The sequence below is a fragment of the Ips typographus genome, linkage group LG4 (genome assembly GCF_016097725.1).
Source record: "Ips typographus isolate SLU linkage group LG4, UJ_Ityp_2.0, whole genome shotgun sequence".
NCBI lineage: Eukaryota > Metazoa > Arthropoda > Insecta > Coleoptera > Curculionidae > Ips > Ips typographus.
The window spans coordinates 12,036,169-12,053,532 of record NC_138425.1 but is presented as its reverse complement, the minus strand read 5'-3'; the positions used below and the strand labels follow the sequence as shown (position 1 = coordinate 12,053,532).

The following is a 17,364-nucleotide window of genomic DNA, read 5'->3' as shown; positions in this document are numbered from 1 at the left end:
AAAATTGACAGTATCGCTTTCGGCCCGCACACGTTTCCTTTTGTAAAAATAGGGATGGGGCGGGAGGGAAATCGGTCCCGAGGGATCGTTTGTTGGTGCCTTTCCGAACGTCTGATGATGGATGATGCGTTTCGGTGGCTTTTAGCGCAAAACGTGAAAACGTTTTTCTTTCAATTCAAGAACACGATCTGTAGACACGCATCAACAAGTTAATCCAATTGTTTTAAAACCACACCTTTTTCAATATTAACTTTGTTTTTCATGATGGTTTCTTACATTAATATTTATTATACACTGTTGATCCATTTTTTGTGGATTTTTTTACTGGTGTATTCCAAAACATAGATTTACGTAAATGGTTAAGTGTTGTTTTGACTGTGCTATTTTGCACATATGCTGTTACAGTAAAACTTTACTTAGTTCCTTAAGGTTATCAAAAAACATTTCGTAAAATTCAAAAATAACTAAACTTCACAACCATCCGTTAATATTTCCAATTTAAACTATCGTCGATTTATGGTTATTGAACTATATTTTATTGCTGTCACTATCGTCCATCTCCAACAATTCCCATCAGTTTTTTAATGGCACGTCATATCAAAAACGTTGACACAACACAATGATGGCATTAAAACGCCAAAAGGTTTAACCGGAACGCGCCCCAATTGATATTCCCAGTCCGGATATTATTCAGACTGGAAATTGAAAGCTAAGGTTCGGTTTTTTTGCACCCGTCGACAGTTTTAGGACAAAAATTACGGTGGTTTTGTAAATGTTTGCGAAACGCCACTGTGTACTTTTACGGTGTGTAGATGATCGGAAAAGTCAATAGCAATCATAAAGCGGGAACGAGCGATTCCCGACTCGATCACTCCTCTCTAATCTTGACTCAAATATTGGAGCCGGGAGAAACTTAAACAAATGCCGGCGGGAAGACGATAAATATGCCCAAATCGAAATATAAACTTAGCCGAGATTTTGATGGAATAGCGCCTGCGATGTTTATTTGCCATTAACAGTGATAAGTGGCTTTGTGGATAACTGTCAGGAAGATAATTTGATTCCCTGTCGATGTAAAAAAAAGGAGAAATGAATACGTTAAATCACAGAAATTGCCATTATACAACCCTGAACCTGAATGTTGACTTTACCACACACCCATTCCATCAGGACTCTATCGGTGGGAGTAAAGTCTTCTGTTATGTAAATATTTACCTCGAACTAGTGATGTTTAAACTACGGGCTTGTTCTCACCTTTTTTGGATCGATACAATGTTGTTGTAATGAAAGTTGAATGAGTTTGGGGGGTCGTATTATTGACACTGTCCAAGCACTCTTTAATAGAAATACACTGTTTGTTTCTTGGTCAAAGAATGATATTCGGAAAGTTTTATGTGTTCTAGCTCAGTTTGGTTTTTGGTATTTTTTCATTTATAAACTTTATTTCCTATAAAACAAAACAAGGTGAATTATTTCAGTCACAATTTTCTCAGATTAGGTACGTCACTGATTTTGCAGAAAATATTTCAGGCAATATATTCAGAATCACTTTAAAGTGCATAAGCTAAATGTATTTATCATCATCTTCTATGACAGAAACAGTGGATGTTAAGCAATTCGTACATGAAAAAGTGAAATATGTATTGCAAGATGTATGTATCTACTAGACAAGCTGATGAAACTGTTGAAAATTATAAGTATATAAAATTCCAATGATAAGAAGAGGGAACTATTTAAAATCATTGCTCTTGACAATTATTTATCATTTACCAAATGATCACAAGATTTTAATTAGTGTTTCTGATAAAAGGCGAATTTCCTCGACTAAACCACTCAAACCAGGTTAAAATTTAACTTAACCACTAAATTTTCCTTGACTTATGGTCTAAACCATGACGTCAAACTTAACCAGACGACCTAACCTGCCTTGGAGGATGGATTGCCCGCATAGTTAGGATTGTTAGGTTAAATTCGTGTCAACAGGAGCTGTTAAAAGTGTAGTAAAGTTGTTTGTTTTGATTAGTATTAGTATTATTAATAATTTAAATTCATAATTGAGTGTTCAGTTTTCGTAAATGGCGAAGATTTTACAATACATATGAAGCAGCTGAAATAGCTTAACAGTTAAAAACATGTATGAACCCTTCACCTAATTAAAATTAAGATTTTAATGATTACCTATTTGTGTAATCTTTTTCTTTTGTAGATGAGTTTAATTTTTGAGAATTACCTTAGCCTAGAGTTTTATTTTTTTGTTATTTTGTGACCTGCTGAATTATTTTGTAAAATTGTAATTTGTTACAAAGTATAAAAACTTTTCTGTTAGTAGATGTTGCTGTTCTGTTAGTAAAAAAATCAAATTTCAAATAATTCAAGCCACTTTTTATTGATGTTTCACATTAACAGATGACAGAGTTAATTATGACGTCACAAAAGTTAACTACTGTGAATGTGTGTCGTTACGACTTAAACTTAACCACTCCAAAAAGGTTGATCGAGGAAATTGGCCTAAAGTGGTCATTTGACACACATCACTTAGAAAGTTTATCTTCATCTTTGTCTAGAGCACTATAGTTCTCTTCTTATTATGTGTAATTTTGAAACTGTCATATAGGACAAGTTTTTGAAAATTGATCATATTTGACAGTTTATCACTGTCTTTTTTGTATTCTCGAGGAGGTTAAGTAATATTCAGATACTTGAATTACAAATTTTAATTTTAATTTCCAAATATTTATTAAACATAGTCTGTCGTTTATAAAAAGTAGTACGTACAATTTATAAAAATAAAAATACAACGATGCCAATTCATCAATTCTGTAGTAACTTTGGTACCTTTGACAACTATTTCAGCAAACTAATAGAAACTATATCATTGATTTTTTTATTTTAAAATAGTCCACATAGCTGAAGTTAATTCATTTGAAGGTAGGCGTGAGTTCGAACAGCACACGCCCATATTTATTTTTAAGGAGGAGCTTAATTTTTTGGATGGGGCATTATATTGAAAAAAACTGAATTGTGGGGGAGAAGCCTGTAATGTCAACACAATGGGCGTGGTTTTGTACATGTGGAAGTGGTTTAGGTTTAAGACTTGATTGCCAAAAAGTGTGGTAAAAATGGTAAGTTTGGTTTACCTTTATTGTGCAGAATGAAAAAAAAGTAGAAAAAGGTGTTAAAGAAAGTAAAGAGAAAGATAGGGAAGACAATAAAAGAAAAAACTCAAGAAAACGGTAGAATAAAAAGAGTGACAATCATTTACATTTTGGATCACTTTCTATGACTAACTTTTCTGTATAATTTTACAGGGTGTTTTATCAAAATTTGCACTTATTTCGGACAAACAAAAATCTTACCATATCGAAAGCAGCGGCCGCAGTAAACTTGTCGGGCACCACCTGGTGGATCTGATGGTGGATCTGGTGCTGGTGGTGCTGCTGTAGCTGTTGGTTCTCGAAATAGTTGATCTCGGTGTACCGGTTCACTATCAACGTGGATGGCGCCAATTGCGGTAAATTAAAGGCGCCGGGGGCGCATTGGCCGCAGGTGCAAGGAGGTGCGGGTGCAGCGGGGGCAACGGGGGGATAACAGTCGGTGGGGGGGACGACGGGGCAGTAGGGTACTAGATAGGGATATTGACTAGGGGCGTTGAAATAATACGTCGTGGTGCCGAATTCGGGGCAAATTACGGCCGAAATGTTTCCTTTTTTTTGTTTTTAGTTGATTGTCTTTTTTATGATGATTGCGCGATTGTCTTTTATGATTTGTTTTTACGAATATATGTACAGCTTATTGACTATTAAGAAGAGATATGTCTTTGTTATAATTTACAAGTTAACTTACCGATTTAATTTAGTTGTAGTAATAGACTTGGGGCACAACCTTGGATTTTTTTTTTGTAGATTGTCCGGATATCAACAGTTTAAAAGGGCGATTGTCTGCTATGCAAATATTATTATATTGACTGGTATGATCGCGACTATGAGTTATCCGACATCTAAAGTGCTAATTCAACCGAGCTTGTTGGTACGTACGGACGGAGGTCAAGAAACTGAACAAGAGTTACCAGACCTTAACGCTCGGGAGCTTCTCTAATAGTAAAACGTGTTTATTTTATAATAAACCACGCCTGCGTGTTTAAATTTAGCTTAAAGTTTGCTTTAATAATGCCTTCCTTACTTACAGAAAAAAACTTATTACACAAGTATTTATAGATTTAATTACACACCTATATGTATAATATGCTAAAGTATAAGAATCCTAAGTATGAACTTACGTTTCTTATTTTCCCTAAAACGTTACAACTACTACGATTGATTGTCGTGATATTCAATTCTTGGACTAGACTGCCTGTTGCCGTCTTCGTCTTCAAAACGCCAAAACAAATCAACAGTTACCGGAAACAAACTGAATGCTGGGAAAAACTTTTTTCGCGCGTGTTTTTCTTTTTTTTTTTTGTTGTTGTACTTTGACCGTCGAAGAAGTTACTAACGAGGAAATCGCGGCAAAGAAGAGCAAGAAGGAACAAGTGGCTCCGGCCGGTGAAGGGGAGCGTGATGGCGAATTGAAAGACAGAGAGGACAGAGACTGTCGCGGACTCTCGGTGACGCGAACCGTATTTTGAGTGAACCAGGTCTAAAACCGAAACGAAAAAAAAAAGAAGTACGAATCGGTGATGTGGTGGTGATTGAAGAGCAGTGGAGTTCGTCAAAAAAGGAGTAGAAAGATGTGGGACCGCCGCACTTGGTAGCGTTCGAGCCCGGACTGGCGGCCGCCGCACGCCGAGAACCGCGACGACGACGACGTCCTCGACGGCGGACGTCGCGCATCGCCGGATTCGCCATCCACAGCGACGGCGTGCGACGCCCCCCAGGTACCGCGGAAGGGGGGAAAACACGCGCACCTGGAGAGGTAAGTGAGGCACGGGGGCATACTTTATGCTCTTCCCTTTTCTTATAACCATATTTTTTTTGGTTTTTGTCATTTTGTTGTTTTTTGATAATTTTAAATTTTTGAAGACACTTTCAAAAATCTGAACCTAACAACTTATAGCTTTTATGTGGATGAAAGTATGACATTTTTAACATTATCCATAACAAATCAATGTCAGTCAGTATATCAAAGTGAAGGTAATGTCATTCGACAGTTGATCACATGACCACTTTATCGAAAGTCTGATTGTTAACTTGAGGACAAACAAAAAATGTTATTTAACAACGTTGCCAAATGACGCAAGCGACGTCATAGTAATTTTAAAATTATGTGTAAGTCAGTAATAGCTCTTCAAAACTAAAAAGGTGTTTTCTTCATTAGTGAGTACTATGTTCATAGTCCGATGATCCTCTTCATAAAGTGGTTTAGTGGTTTTGTACATGTGGAAATTGCCAAAAGGTGTTGTAAAAAAAGTAAAAAAATAGTAAGTTTGGTTTACCTTTATTGTGCAGAATGGAAAAAAAAAGTCGAAAAAGGTGTTAGAGAAAGTAAAGGGAAAAACAGGGCAGACATTAAATTACAGGTTGTTGCTTTATATTGCTTGTGTGATTGTTTGGATGAAACGAAATTTTGAATTTAAATGGGATTCTTCATTTACAAAAAACCTAATTTCTTGCATATACGTGATGCAGAAAAATCTTTGGAATCTTATAGTGATGGTAAATTAAGATTAAGAGTTACAGCATTTTCAAAATTGTCAAAATTGTCATTATACTGACGAAATCTGAAACTTTCATTTTTGTTTAATTGCCCTATTTTATACTTTTATCTACAACAGTTTATAATAGATCTTTTCTTGTCTAACTTTACCTAGGTATGTGGTACAGAAAGAAAGAGCAATATACTCCGCTGGTTGACACTTCAGGCTTAATGATGCCTTGCGATTATAAATTCGGGCATTAGACCATGTACTAGAATGCTATAAATCAATTTAAGACAGTTACAGTTTTCTACACAATCATTCTAAAATAGTCCAGATTTTTTAGTCAAGACAGTTGGAGTGATATAGTCAACTATACAGGAACCATTTGAATGTTTTTATATTATGTGAAAAACCCTTTTTCTACGATCTCTGTAGAAAATAGAACTTTCCTCCCTCATTCGAGCGATAAAAACGTCAAGTTGCACTTTCCTCCCTAGTTGCGTAAATAAATGGTGCAGGTTACTACCATATACTAACTAACCCTCCCTGTCTCCTCGCAGTGAAAATATCAAATTCCATATTTTTTACTGACAACGACCGTTTCTCTTTGGTTATTATACCAAAAGGATATCACTATCAATTTTATTGAATTATGCTCTTTAGCATTTCCTTCAGCCTTTGAGTAATCAGATAAAGGAAAAGCCCTATTTCCTTGTACTTTGCCGGGGTATTTCCGTAGATGACGGGAAAAAAAGAAAACCACCAGGTAACGCCGGAAACCTATTAATATTTATTTTGTTGGGCAGTCAACGAGGAAGATTAAGGACGCCATTAAATCATAAAAGCCAGTGGCGTACTAATGCTGATTTTTTGCTTTTCATATTTATCGTAACGAAACAGGGACTAAGCAAATGCGAGGGATGAACGTCATCAAGTATATCCATTAAACCGAATGTAAAACGTAAAACGGTGTGACGATGGCTTTTCAGCAAATTTACTTAGGACCTTAACTTATTATATCAAAACTAAGCCTTGAGCACACATTTACCCGGAAGGATTTTAATCCTAAGCAAAGGAATTTAAAATAATTTTACTGTGTTTAATTGTAAATGAGGTGGAGCGTAAACTTTTCCTGAGTTTATTTTAGAGAGGGTGCCATTTATGTTGTACATATTTTCTCAACTTTAAATATTACCTAATATTTAGTTACACTACCCTGTATAAGTGTGAAGGGTGTATTTCATTTTTGCCCTAAAAAAAGCCTTAAGGGTCACCCATACAATATGTATGAGTCTCGATCTCCGAGGGTCGTAAAAGTGCAAAAGGTCCCGGACGAAGGTTATTTATCGTTTCTAGAGACAGGTTCTGTCAATTGGTCTCGAGCAGTTAATATTTAAACTCGGTGTCGATTCTAAAGTAATTTATATTTAAAATTTTTAAGATTGCCACTAAAACATCTGCAGGATTGATCACCGAGTCGGAAAGTGTTTAGTTTCACCAGGTTGCGGCTAGAACCGCGATCAGCAAAGTGGAACTCTCCCCGTTCGCGTTAATGACCGATTTAGATTCTTCTTTTCCTCCTTTTAAGAAAGTCGAATTAAATCTCGAGTTTCGTTTCATACTTTATTCCACCGAATCCATTAGGCCGACAGATTATTAGAAACAAAACGGTTTAGGATTAAGTCCCTTAGGGTGCACGTGTGCCTAATGGCGAGGGCCGTTTTACTCAGCTCAATCGTTGTTTTATACGGGATTTTGTCATATTTCGTCTCTGACTAGCTCCGGGGTTTTTCCCTTTCTTTTGCCGTTCATTAAGTGAAGTATTCCAATAAGAAACTTAAATCATTTCAAAGTTGTACAAAGTAAAATTTAATTTTTATTAACGGTTACCTTTGAATGATGAAAAAATACAAATCCTATCTTATCATACTTACTCGTTCTCGATCCATTAATCCGTCATTCTTATTGAAAAACGACAAAGCATAATCCAGGATTCATCTGCTTTTTGTTGAAAAAAGATCTTTTTGTTCGGTTAACAAAAGAAATGGGATGACTGGTTTTCAGTTTGAAAAACCTCAGATTCGTAGAGGCTACTTTAAAGCAACTAGTTTTTTTGCAATTGTTTGAGGTGAGGTCGAAAATGAATAATGGACTCTGTCAAAAAAGAGAGGTGACGACAAAAGCCCCTCCAATAATTTTCCTAAAAACCTTTTATTACCCTAAATTGACCCCCTAATTAAAAATTAAAACGCGTAAGGGCGAGATCAATGAAGATTACCGCAGCCTCGAATATAATCGATGTTCATTAGCATTTTTGTGGCGCAGTTCTGGACGAGAAATTCCTGATGATGTAACAATGTGTGTACGTGTCAAAAACAATAAATATCAGGCTCCCCTATTTCGGGTTTTGCTTTCTTTCGGGCTGTTTTTTCAAGTCTTCCGTTTTCCACCGGTAATCCGCCCTTCGGTTGCGAGCGTCCACTAAAGGGATCAGCCCCGTCTTTTAATGCTTGTTTTCCTTCTTCCATCGAAATCCCAAGATCTATGGTGCCGTGTTTATTTTCCTCCCTTTGCGTTGACGGTTTAGGCGCGACAAACTTTTTTTTTTGCCTTGTTTCAGTCTAAAGGATAACAGTTTGAAGTCGTGTATTTTCCTAGCAAGTGGGTTAACTTTGAATAGTAAAAAACAGAAAATATTACACAGAGAACAATAAGAAAAGCAGTTAATTAATTAAAAGTCAGAAAAAACAAGTTTTCTCAGTGATTTTCAGGATGTGGTCGTCCAAAAATATACAAAAGTTAGCTTACCCGCTAGAATGGTGCAGTTTAGGGAAACAGGGTACTGTCACTTGTTTCAAAGTTTTTTAAAATAAAATCAAATATCAATAATAGCAATAATAAAATTAGTAAATAAATATGTGGCAATGGGTCAAGTCATGACGAAGGCAACAACATTGAATAATGAATTGAATGACAATATTGACAGTTTGACACGGACACCAAATGTCAATATTGTCAATGCCAAATACGTCATATAACCGCAAACGAAAATTGTTCATTACCTTACAACTAATTACATCATAATTTATGACAATAATTAGGGTAAATTTTGATACTTTGACATCCAGAGAACATGGATAAAATTGGAATGACTCTTATATTAACGGACAAATAAAAAGGCATCAAGTTATTCGACCCTTGTCAAAGGAAGGCCGCGTTCACGTTGAGTTACAAATAGGCCGAACAATAAACGGAATTGAGTGGGGGCGAAGCGTTAAAATAAACATCTTTCCCTTTTTTTCCTGTGGTGGGAAACGCAAAAGGCCAAAGCGGAAATTAAAATAACGCCAATCGAAAGATAACGTCACCGTAAAGGTCCCAAAGGGCGTGAGATATGCCCATAATCAATTTCAAACTTGTTTCGTTCTTAGGTCGGTTAATCAAGACTGTACAGGGTGGAAGTTAAAGCATTCACGATTAGTTGACGTGACGACGGTAGTATAAATTTATAAATGGGTTAACTCTAGCGTTTTGAATCAAAGACTCGGGGTCTCTGGCTCTAATGGAATATTTAAATTAACGCTGGAGCCGTAAGGGCCTTATGCTCTTTCGGTATTCAAACGGGGCACTTTATTGCCCTACGTAAAACTGGAAACTCTCCAGGATTGGTTTGGAGTTTATATAGTGCCATTTTTACGGACATTGTCGTCGTCGTGAAGCACCAGCTGCACATCATTTCGTTACCACCATCTTGGGAAAACACCCCCCAGGAAGCTGTGAAGGTAATCCAGGCCTGCATGTATATTTTATTGAGTTAATAAATAAAGTTAATTTAACTTTTACGCGGTGGAAAAAAAAATGATTGATTGATTATCTGTTTGCTTAATAACGTCGCTCTTGGGAAGTTTATGATTGACGTCGTTAATTTATTTTATTCAGGAAGTTTATTACAATTTTTTTTCCACAAAACCGATTTTGTTGAGTGAGTTTTTCAGTTCGACTAGATTAATCAGTTAAGTGGCCAAATTGTGGTTTTCCTGTTTTGTTTAGCCTAAAGTAGTAGTTTTTGCTTTATAAATTATTAACAGTACGTTTAGTATGAAAGTTCTATAAGGACGACAAAAAAGTATATGCACACAGGTCTTAACTAGATGCTACACGGCTTTTAAAGTAAATTTGTAAATTTTGAATAATTTAGCCAGAATCTGATGCCAAAATTGACATATGCCATCACTTGACAATTGTTTGACCAATGTTTTGATTATTTTAAATGGAACACCCTATATTTAGCCATGCATTTTTCAAAAAGTAACCCTAATAGCCTCAAATGTGTTAAAACTTTTGAGGACAAGTGATTGACATGTGTCAATTTTGACAACAGATTCTGGCTATTCAGAAAAAATACTGCAACTTGCTATTGAGTAAAATAGAAACAACCTCCTTGTATCACAGTTTAAATTATTTGCAATTTTTTTCCTGTGCTTTTATTGAAATGAGAGAAACTATAACGTTCTAAAGTATGCTTATAAAAGAAAATTACAAGTCAATTGGGTGGATCAAAATGACATTTCAAAGAATATTCAGGCCACATTCGTTTTCAAGCTCCATGGAGCGAGTAGAGCGTTTTTGACGTCACGATGGCGTAATTTAGAAAAACTATAATTTAAGCAACTGTCAAATTACGTCATTGTGACGTCAAAAAAGCTCTGCTCGCTCCATGGAGCGTGAAAACGAATGCGGCCTCAGTACATAAGTGGATTTTACACCTTCATGAATCAAATGTTGACAGTTCTGACAGCTGTTCGGATACAGACCACATCCAAAATAAATACCAAAACGTTTAAATGGCCAAAACTGGCTTCATGGAAGTATAAAATGCATGTTTCTCAGTTTAGTGACACTTCTGTGTCCAATCCAAAAATGTTCTTAGTTTTGACTGTGTGTGTAGCTGCTTAACATCAAACCAAGCCCCAAATTGACTGTCTAACGGCAAAACTTTTAAAATTAGCTCTATGAAGTTATAAAATGAATGTGTGAATGGACATACTTGGTGAAATCATATTGTAGCCTCTGCCTAAAACATTAGGACTTTTCCTGAATAGTCAAATCACTAAGCTTCCATAAACTACGGTCCTGATTATTAAAATTTTTACTCTATATGGGCAGTATTTAAGACCGTTATGGCGGTTTATTAGAAAGTTTATTAAAAATAAATTCTTAAAACTTCTAAATATGTAGATATACCTCGGTTAGGAGTTTTTTTAATATCCCCTCAAATAAACCGTATAGCAAGTAGAAGCTTTGCATAAATCCGGTTCCTTCTTTACTCTTGAGAATATCCACGTCAGTGCTGTTATCGTGACATCCGCATTGCTGCCAACTGTAAAATTAAATTATTCAAGGGAATTCCACTAATATCATTCGTTTTGAAATTAACGCCTCGATGACAGCTATTTTAGCATTTTTTGATCCGTTTTTTGGTTCTAAGTGGATAATACCAAGTGGTGGCAAATTGATGAACATCAAAGGCGCATTGCTGGCTCTTAATGAAACGGTCTAGTTGGATCAAAGCCTTGCACCAGAACAGTAACGTTCCGATCTGAAGTAGTTTGATCGAACAATATCAATGGCAATTGATATTCCATTGCTTTATTGCTGAATTTGGCCCTCGAAATATTAGGCCTTGCATTCTAATTATTGTAAAGCGCATTTCAAATATGTTTAATCAACTATGTTCGACTCTTAATTCGAGTTATTAATTAAAAGTCGAAAGGTCAGGAGCTGTTTAAATTCATAATTAGGAAATATTTCCGAAGCTAAAAGGGTTAGAATCCTCCCCATTACACAAACCGCCACAAATCTTAATCAAGCCACTATAGATCTTATCCATTTTTAATTCAAAGTTAGTTGATATAAACGACTTCGATTACGATCCGTTGGCCGGTATAAATCAAGCCACCTTGTTGTTGTCTCCAAACCGTAACCAATTTTTCCCGAGGGATCGGGACAAAATCACGCCGATCCGCCTCCCTTTTAAACTTTAAATCACAAGAATCGTCGATTGTTTGTTTCTATTATTCTATGAGTTGGGGGAGGAAGGGGAGGAGGTGACGAAAACATTTTCGAAATGTTTCGGACCTTTAATTACCGCGACCGCACACATGTTGCGGCACCAAAATAGAGTTCCGGCTCCGAAAACAGGACTCGCAATTTTGTTTTCCGGCTTGTCGGATTGTTGTAGATTATTAGTTGTGGTCGGCCGCTATTGATTCGGATTCGCCGTAGTTTGGATTTCTGGCGCTACCAAAATTTGTTTAAGCGAAAAGCTGCTTGTCAATATTTGAGGAAGGGTCAAAGGGAAACATCCATTCATTATCGATGCTAATCGGGCGCGCTTTAAATTTCTCATGCATTCTTGCCCATTCGATTTGATTTACGGTTTTCACTTGCATTTTGTTTATTTATGGTAAGCAAGTCACATTTAGGTGTGTTGCACGTACAGGCAGTAGATTATTGATTTTAGGTGAAAAATGCAGAAAACCAAATGGTAATAGTATTTAAAGTGAGTTAAAACTATCAGAGTGTGTTATTGCAATATTGCTTTCTGATAATAGAGAGTGTTTCTCTGAATTGGTGTCACAAACTGTAAGAAGAGAATACATCCAAAAAATAAAATAGATAATGTTTTTTTTTGCCTTTAACTTCTACGTCAAAAAGGACAAAAAAACATTGCCAACCTAAAAACTCAAAAGAGAGTTTTCTAGATATTTACAAAAAACATTTTAACTTTGACACCCTGTATCTCAAATATACATCAAATATAAATATACATATATATAGTATAAACATACTCGTTTAAATGTCCCTTTTAAACGAGTATGTTTATAGGAACATTTACTAATATTTTTGGATGTACTCTTTACAATTTGTGGCAGCAATTCAGGGGCACCCTGTATTTTTTATCACAAAATTATTTCGAAAAACTTTCGGACACGTCAACTTTATTGTTGTGAGAGACACTTATTTTATAAAGGTTTATTATACAGGGTGTTCCCAAAAAAATTTTATTACATTAAGATCAAGCTTTTCAAACGGAATTTTATATTTTTATATTTCTTTAGAGTTGTTCTTGAAATTTGATTTACTTTACATGTAACATTAATATTTCTAACCGTTCTCAAGAAAATGGTCTTAAAAAATTGAATATATTACTATGTATACATGGAAAATTATTAAAATTTCAAGGGCCAACCATAAAAAATATACATTTTTGTTTGAAAATTTTAACCTTGATGTGATATTTTTTTTTATGAAACACCCTGTATATTAGACTTTTGTAAGAAAACTAACCCCAAAAAAATAATCTACAGGGTTTCTAAAAACATATCTGGTTCGTTTTCGATGGGTCACCCTGTGTAGTCAAAAAAACATTTTTTTGTTGTTTTAACGAGACAAAATCGCAACAGCATTAATTTCCAAGCCAAAACGTAAAGTTCAGAGATTAATATTAACGATATCCTCGCCCATCTTACGGCATACATTAAAGCAGTGACTAAATAGAGCCGCAGGTGTAGAAGTGGATGAAAATCAAAACGCCGTTTGATATGCTGATATTAAGTGCATAAAATTAATGTCTCTCTGCGTTGCTCCAGAGCAAACCCAGAATGTTTGAGATATTAAACCAACGGGAGCATTAGATCAGACGAGATCATTGGGCCCGATTACATCTTGAGCTCGTTAGTTACCTTCAGGCTGACATGTTTTGTTCCTTTGGAAAAATTAATTCCAAAACAAGTCCGATTCTTTTATTTCATATTTTTCTTTGAGAAGGTATAATTACGAAAAAGTCTAGTTTACTTTTTGCCTTCGATTGACTAAGTCGAAGCAATTTTATTTGTACCCAAAGTTGAAAAAACCCCGTCCAAGTATGTTTCTGACATGGACACAATTAGTTTATCGGGGAAACATGGAAAAATGGGGAAATAACGTCACTGGGAATGATGAATGCCCTTGAGGTCGGTTAGGGGACAAAACATCTATCTGTATACTTTTTACTCTCCTACTTGAAATTGAAATAAACAGTGTTTTTGTGTTCAAGTCAACTGACGTGTTGTGTACAATCTCTATACGTCATTCAAAAATTCTTCGCCTCAATCACTCTAGAGCATACAGTAATTGCTGCACTTACCCAGTATCTTAATACTTCAAATTCGTTAATTTACCTGAAACAAAAAGAAATATTAACTATTTAGGTTAGGTATCGACTTAACAAACCGACAGACAAGTATTAAAACTTATCTAGTTCTTGGTGTTTTATCATAAACTATGTTCGGGGCGACGTCTGAAACATCAAACCGAGTACTTTGTTGCGAGCTCAAAAACTTAGAAAAGCTTTTAGAAATAACTAGATCGCTCCGAGGAATTCAGCTGAGCTTGACGTAAACCGCGCAGATAAAAGCCTGGTAATATATTCATTTTCCTCGTAATTAAGTTTTATAATAACGTTTTAAACGTAAACAACAGAAACTTCCTAACGTTCCTTATTAAGTCAATGGAGCGGTGGCATCGTTTTTCGTTCTCTCTCGCGTTCATTCAGTTTAAGCGTTTTACGTAAAACCAAATAAGGATCTCAAGATCAACTACAGTAGATCACAAGGTTGTTTGTTTAGTTCAGTCTGTTTGAAAATTCCTCAAAACTTTCAAATAAGAAGCGAGCGTGCCGTAACTGCATCCTTCTCGACCGATTCGGCGAAAACGCAACTAATCCCAAAAGTTCGTAAAACAATTAGCAAAACCGATAAAGTATGGCTGAAAACCGCAACTTTGTTCATAGGAAAACTTTTTAATTAGTTCTATTGGACTGGTATCCAGGGACGGACTGATTGACCAAACTAATCGGTTATGTGGCGCGAAAAGTAAGAGAGCGCCACTGGATCAAAGTTTTCGGTGTCACACTATTGCATTGCATAGTATTAATTAACGTTAGACTCGATTTAATTAAAAGTAAATGTTACAAAGTTTCGTGTCTTGCGGAACTAGGAGGGTCGTAAAACTTTCAGCTGGCTATTGTTTGCTTTTGAAAGGCTGACGCTCTGACTCTTTTTGACCTTATTTTAGAGTGGAGATAAAGCTATTGTCACTTTAAATGTGTATCATATCACTTTAAATGTTGAATGGCAAGATGAGTTGCCAAATGAGACAGTGAAAACAAAGAGGAACATACCAAGTAGAAGTAGTCAAATAACACATTGATTTTTCAAGTTTTTCTTATTTCTGTAATAATATATAAGGTATCTTGGATTTTTATAAGGATAATATTTTGTGGTTATGTCCTTTTTTCAGCCTCTAAGCATGTTTGTCCTTACAAAAAAAAAATGTAAATAGTCTGTTGACTGTAGAAGCCGTTTTCAGTTTTGTGTTTTTAGAAAAGTGTAAATTAATGTTATGTATTGTATTTGTATGTATTTTTTTAAACTTTTAAACTTTACCGAGATACTGAATTAAAATTGTAATAAACACTAATATTGAGAAATAATTTGTAAATTTTTACATCACCTTGCATTGTTTTAATAAAGTGATTAGTAAAAGTTTTTATCGTGCAAAATTAGACATATTTTTGGACGTAAAAACGTGCTACAAAATTTCATTACACATTACTACTTAAAAATAAGTGTGTATGATATCACACTAAATTATGTTTTTAATAACTTATTGCTGGTTGTTAATCAGATGACAGTCTCGCACAGGCACCAAATTACGCTAATTTTCCCTGTTTAGTAGTTATTTTACAGAGAAACCCACTGATTGCACGCAATAATCAAATTAAGGGTGGCACTGGTCATTTTGGAATATCGTAGGGCATAAATCAGTTGGTAATGGCTTTTGTTGCCCGACCGGAAAAATATTGTGTGAAATCCTTCGTTAATGGAATTAGTTACGTTTATTCGAACTGGTTATGCGAGTGATTTCCAAAAACCTATTCAATAGCTCGCTGGGTTTTTTCCGGGTTGAACTACCCTGGGAAACAACAGCGATTGTAATTAACGTTGCTATATTGCGTTAATCCAACGCAACTGGTTTGTATATTGATTTGTGTACTACACGTGTAGATCTGTTATCTCGAAAACAATGAGGGTTCATTTTCAATAACATTGATCTTGGTTAGGTGTACAAACATTGATTTAGTCCTAAACCATTAAAAGCCTCAGGGGCATAGGATGTCAGTCACTTGTGTGAAAATTTAAAAATGGTGTGTCATACACTTTCAAGTTATGTCAGTAATAAACGTAACGTCCATCGAGGATATTGCAATCCTGAATAATTACGTCACAAGGAAACAATGAGTTGGCACATAACGGATCGGGTCATAGAGGGGTTCAGATAATGACGACAGGTCGGCTTCAATAGTAATTTAGATGAATACGTCCCGATTAGGCGATTACTTATAGGTTAGGGATACGTTGACCGAAATGGCATTGTTGCTCGTTTAATTAAACCTATTCTGGTGGGGATGTACCTACGGTTATTTTATTACGTAATAACTAAACTCAAATGAATAAATAAGTTCCATCAACCATTAACGAAAGTTTTAAACTGTGCATGAAAAAAATATAATTTCAATGGGAAATTCAACATAAATATTATCTAATACATAATTAAGCGTTTTCAGTGTAATGGATTTAATGGATATTTCCGGTCGATTTAATACATTTTTGACATCATCGATTTGAAATGAAAATTTAAAGCAAACAGAGCGTGGTTTTGGGATATGTTATTCCCGAATTTATTACAAAACTAACCGCCGAATAAACCAGCTCACCGTTGTCTATTCATTCAATACATTATTTCATTATAAACCATTTCAAAAATTACTCTTTGTCTAACAATTATTAATGCTGAAACGGTCAGGAGATGCAATTGAATAAACTGTTGTAGATAGTCAATAGTGTAATAACTGTTAAATCACATTTTACAGTAACGAAAGTGTTGAAAACTGAAACGACCGGATGATCGATTGACGTCACGTGTCCAGTATGTAAAGGACGTCGTTATTATTTGGGACACGATCGTACGACAGCTTGAACTAGTCAGCAACGACCAAACAATGGATAATTTCATATCTATGCTAGTTAAATTTAATTTGCGTGAAATATTGGGAATTTTCAATCTTGCCAAGAAAAAATACAGAATTGGTAGTAAATCAAAGATGTCAAGCAAAACACACGAGACGTTCACTTTAGAGAGTTTAGGAACAAAACGAAAATCCATGTCAACCACTTTAAAAACACACCCTTCATTGAAAACGTTTCAGCGTTTTATCATTCGGGGGCTGTTTCAAAGCTGAAACAACCAGACCCTACAAAACGCATATTAAAAAAAAAACAATATTATGCTGAAACATTAAAATAATAATGTAAGCAATTTTCATCCTCGGATTAAGCCACAAAACTGTATAAAACATGCAATTTCCAGGTTAATTAGCCATTCTCCGGGCGACTACGCAAAAAAACGAGAAAGGGACGTGTATTAAAATTAACCAACCTCCAGTTTTGTCAAAAGTCCCATAATTTTCGGTAATCAAGTTGTTTAATGCAATTTTTAACGATGCATGCACCCCCTCATAATTCAATTCCGTTTTTTTTCGCAATTTTAATCGCTTAAAAGTCTTTGGTTTGTAGAGAAATGTCAGAAGCCACCGTTGTGCTTTGGCAATTTGTTAAATGGTTATC

At 35.4% G+C, this 17,364-nt stretch overlaps 1 protein-coding gene and 1 long non-coding RNA gene across 11 annotated transcripts in view; one reads left to right on the top strand and one right to left on the bottom strand.

Moving 5' to 3' along the window:
* The window catches only part of LOC145728753 (uncharacterized), a 30,038-nt gene extending 25,998 nt beyond the window's left edge, over positions 1–4,040 (top strand). Inside the window, exon 3 of one of the 2 annotated variants that reach the window (XR_014178156.1) lies at positions 3,903–4,040. This is a non-coding gene — a long non-coding RNA (uncharacterized LOC145728753). The remainder of the gene's footprint in view (positions 1–3,902) is intronic. The other variant, XR_014178155.1, reaches the window with a different exon arrangement.
* Positions 1–17,364, bottom strand: part of heph (polypyrimidine tract-binding protein 1 heph) — a 128,306-nt gene that overhangs the window by 66,244 nt on the left and 44,698 nt on the right. The window contains exon 1 of one of the 9 annotated variants that reach the window (XM_081979225.1): positions 4,277–4,773. The exons of 6 other annotated variants lie outside the window; for them this stretch is intronic. Coding sequence is in view for 1 of the 3 variants with exons in the window: in XM_081979222.1 (XP_081835348.1) it covers positions 3,357–3,359 (3 nt within the window). In the remaining 2 variants the exon portion in view is untranslated. 2 more of the 9 variants (XM_081979228.1, XM_081979222.1) reach the window with 2 other exon arrangements.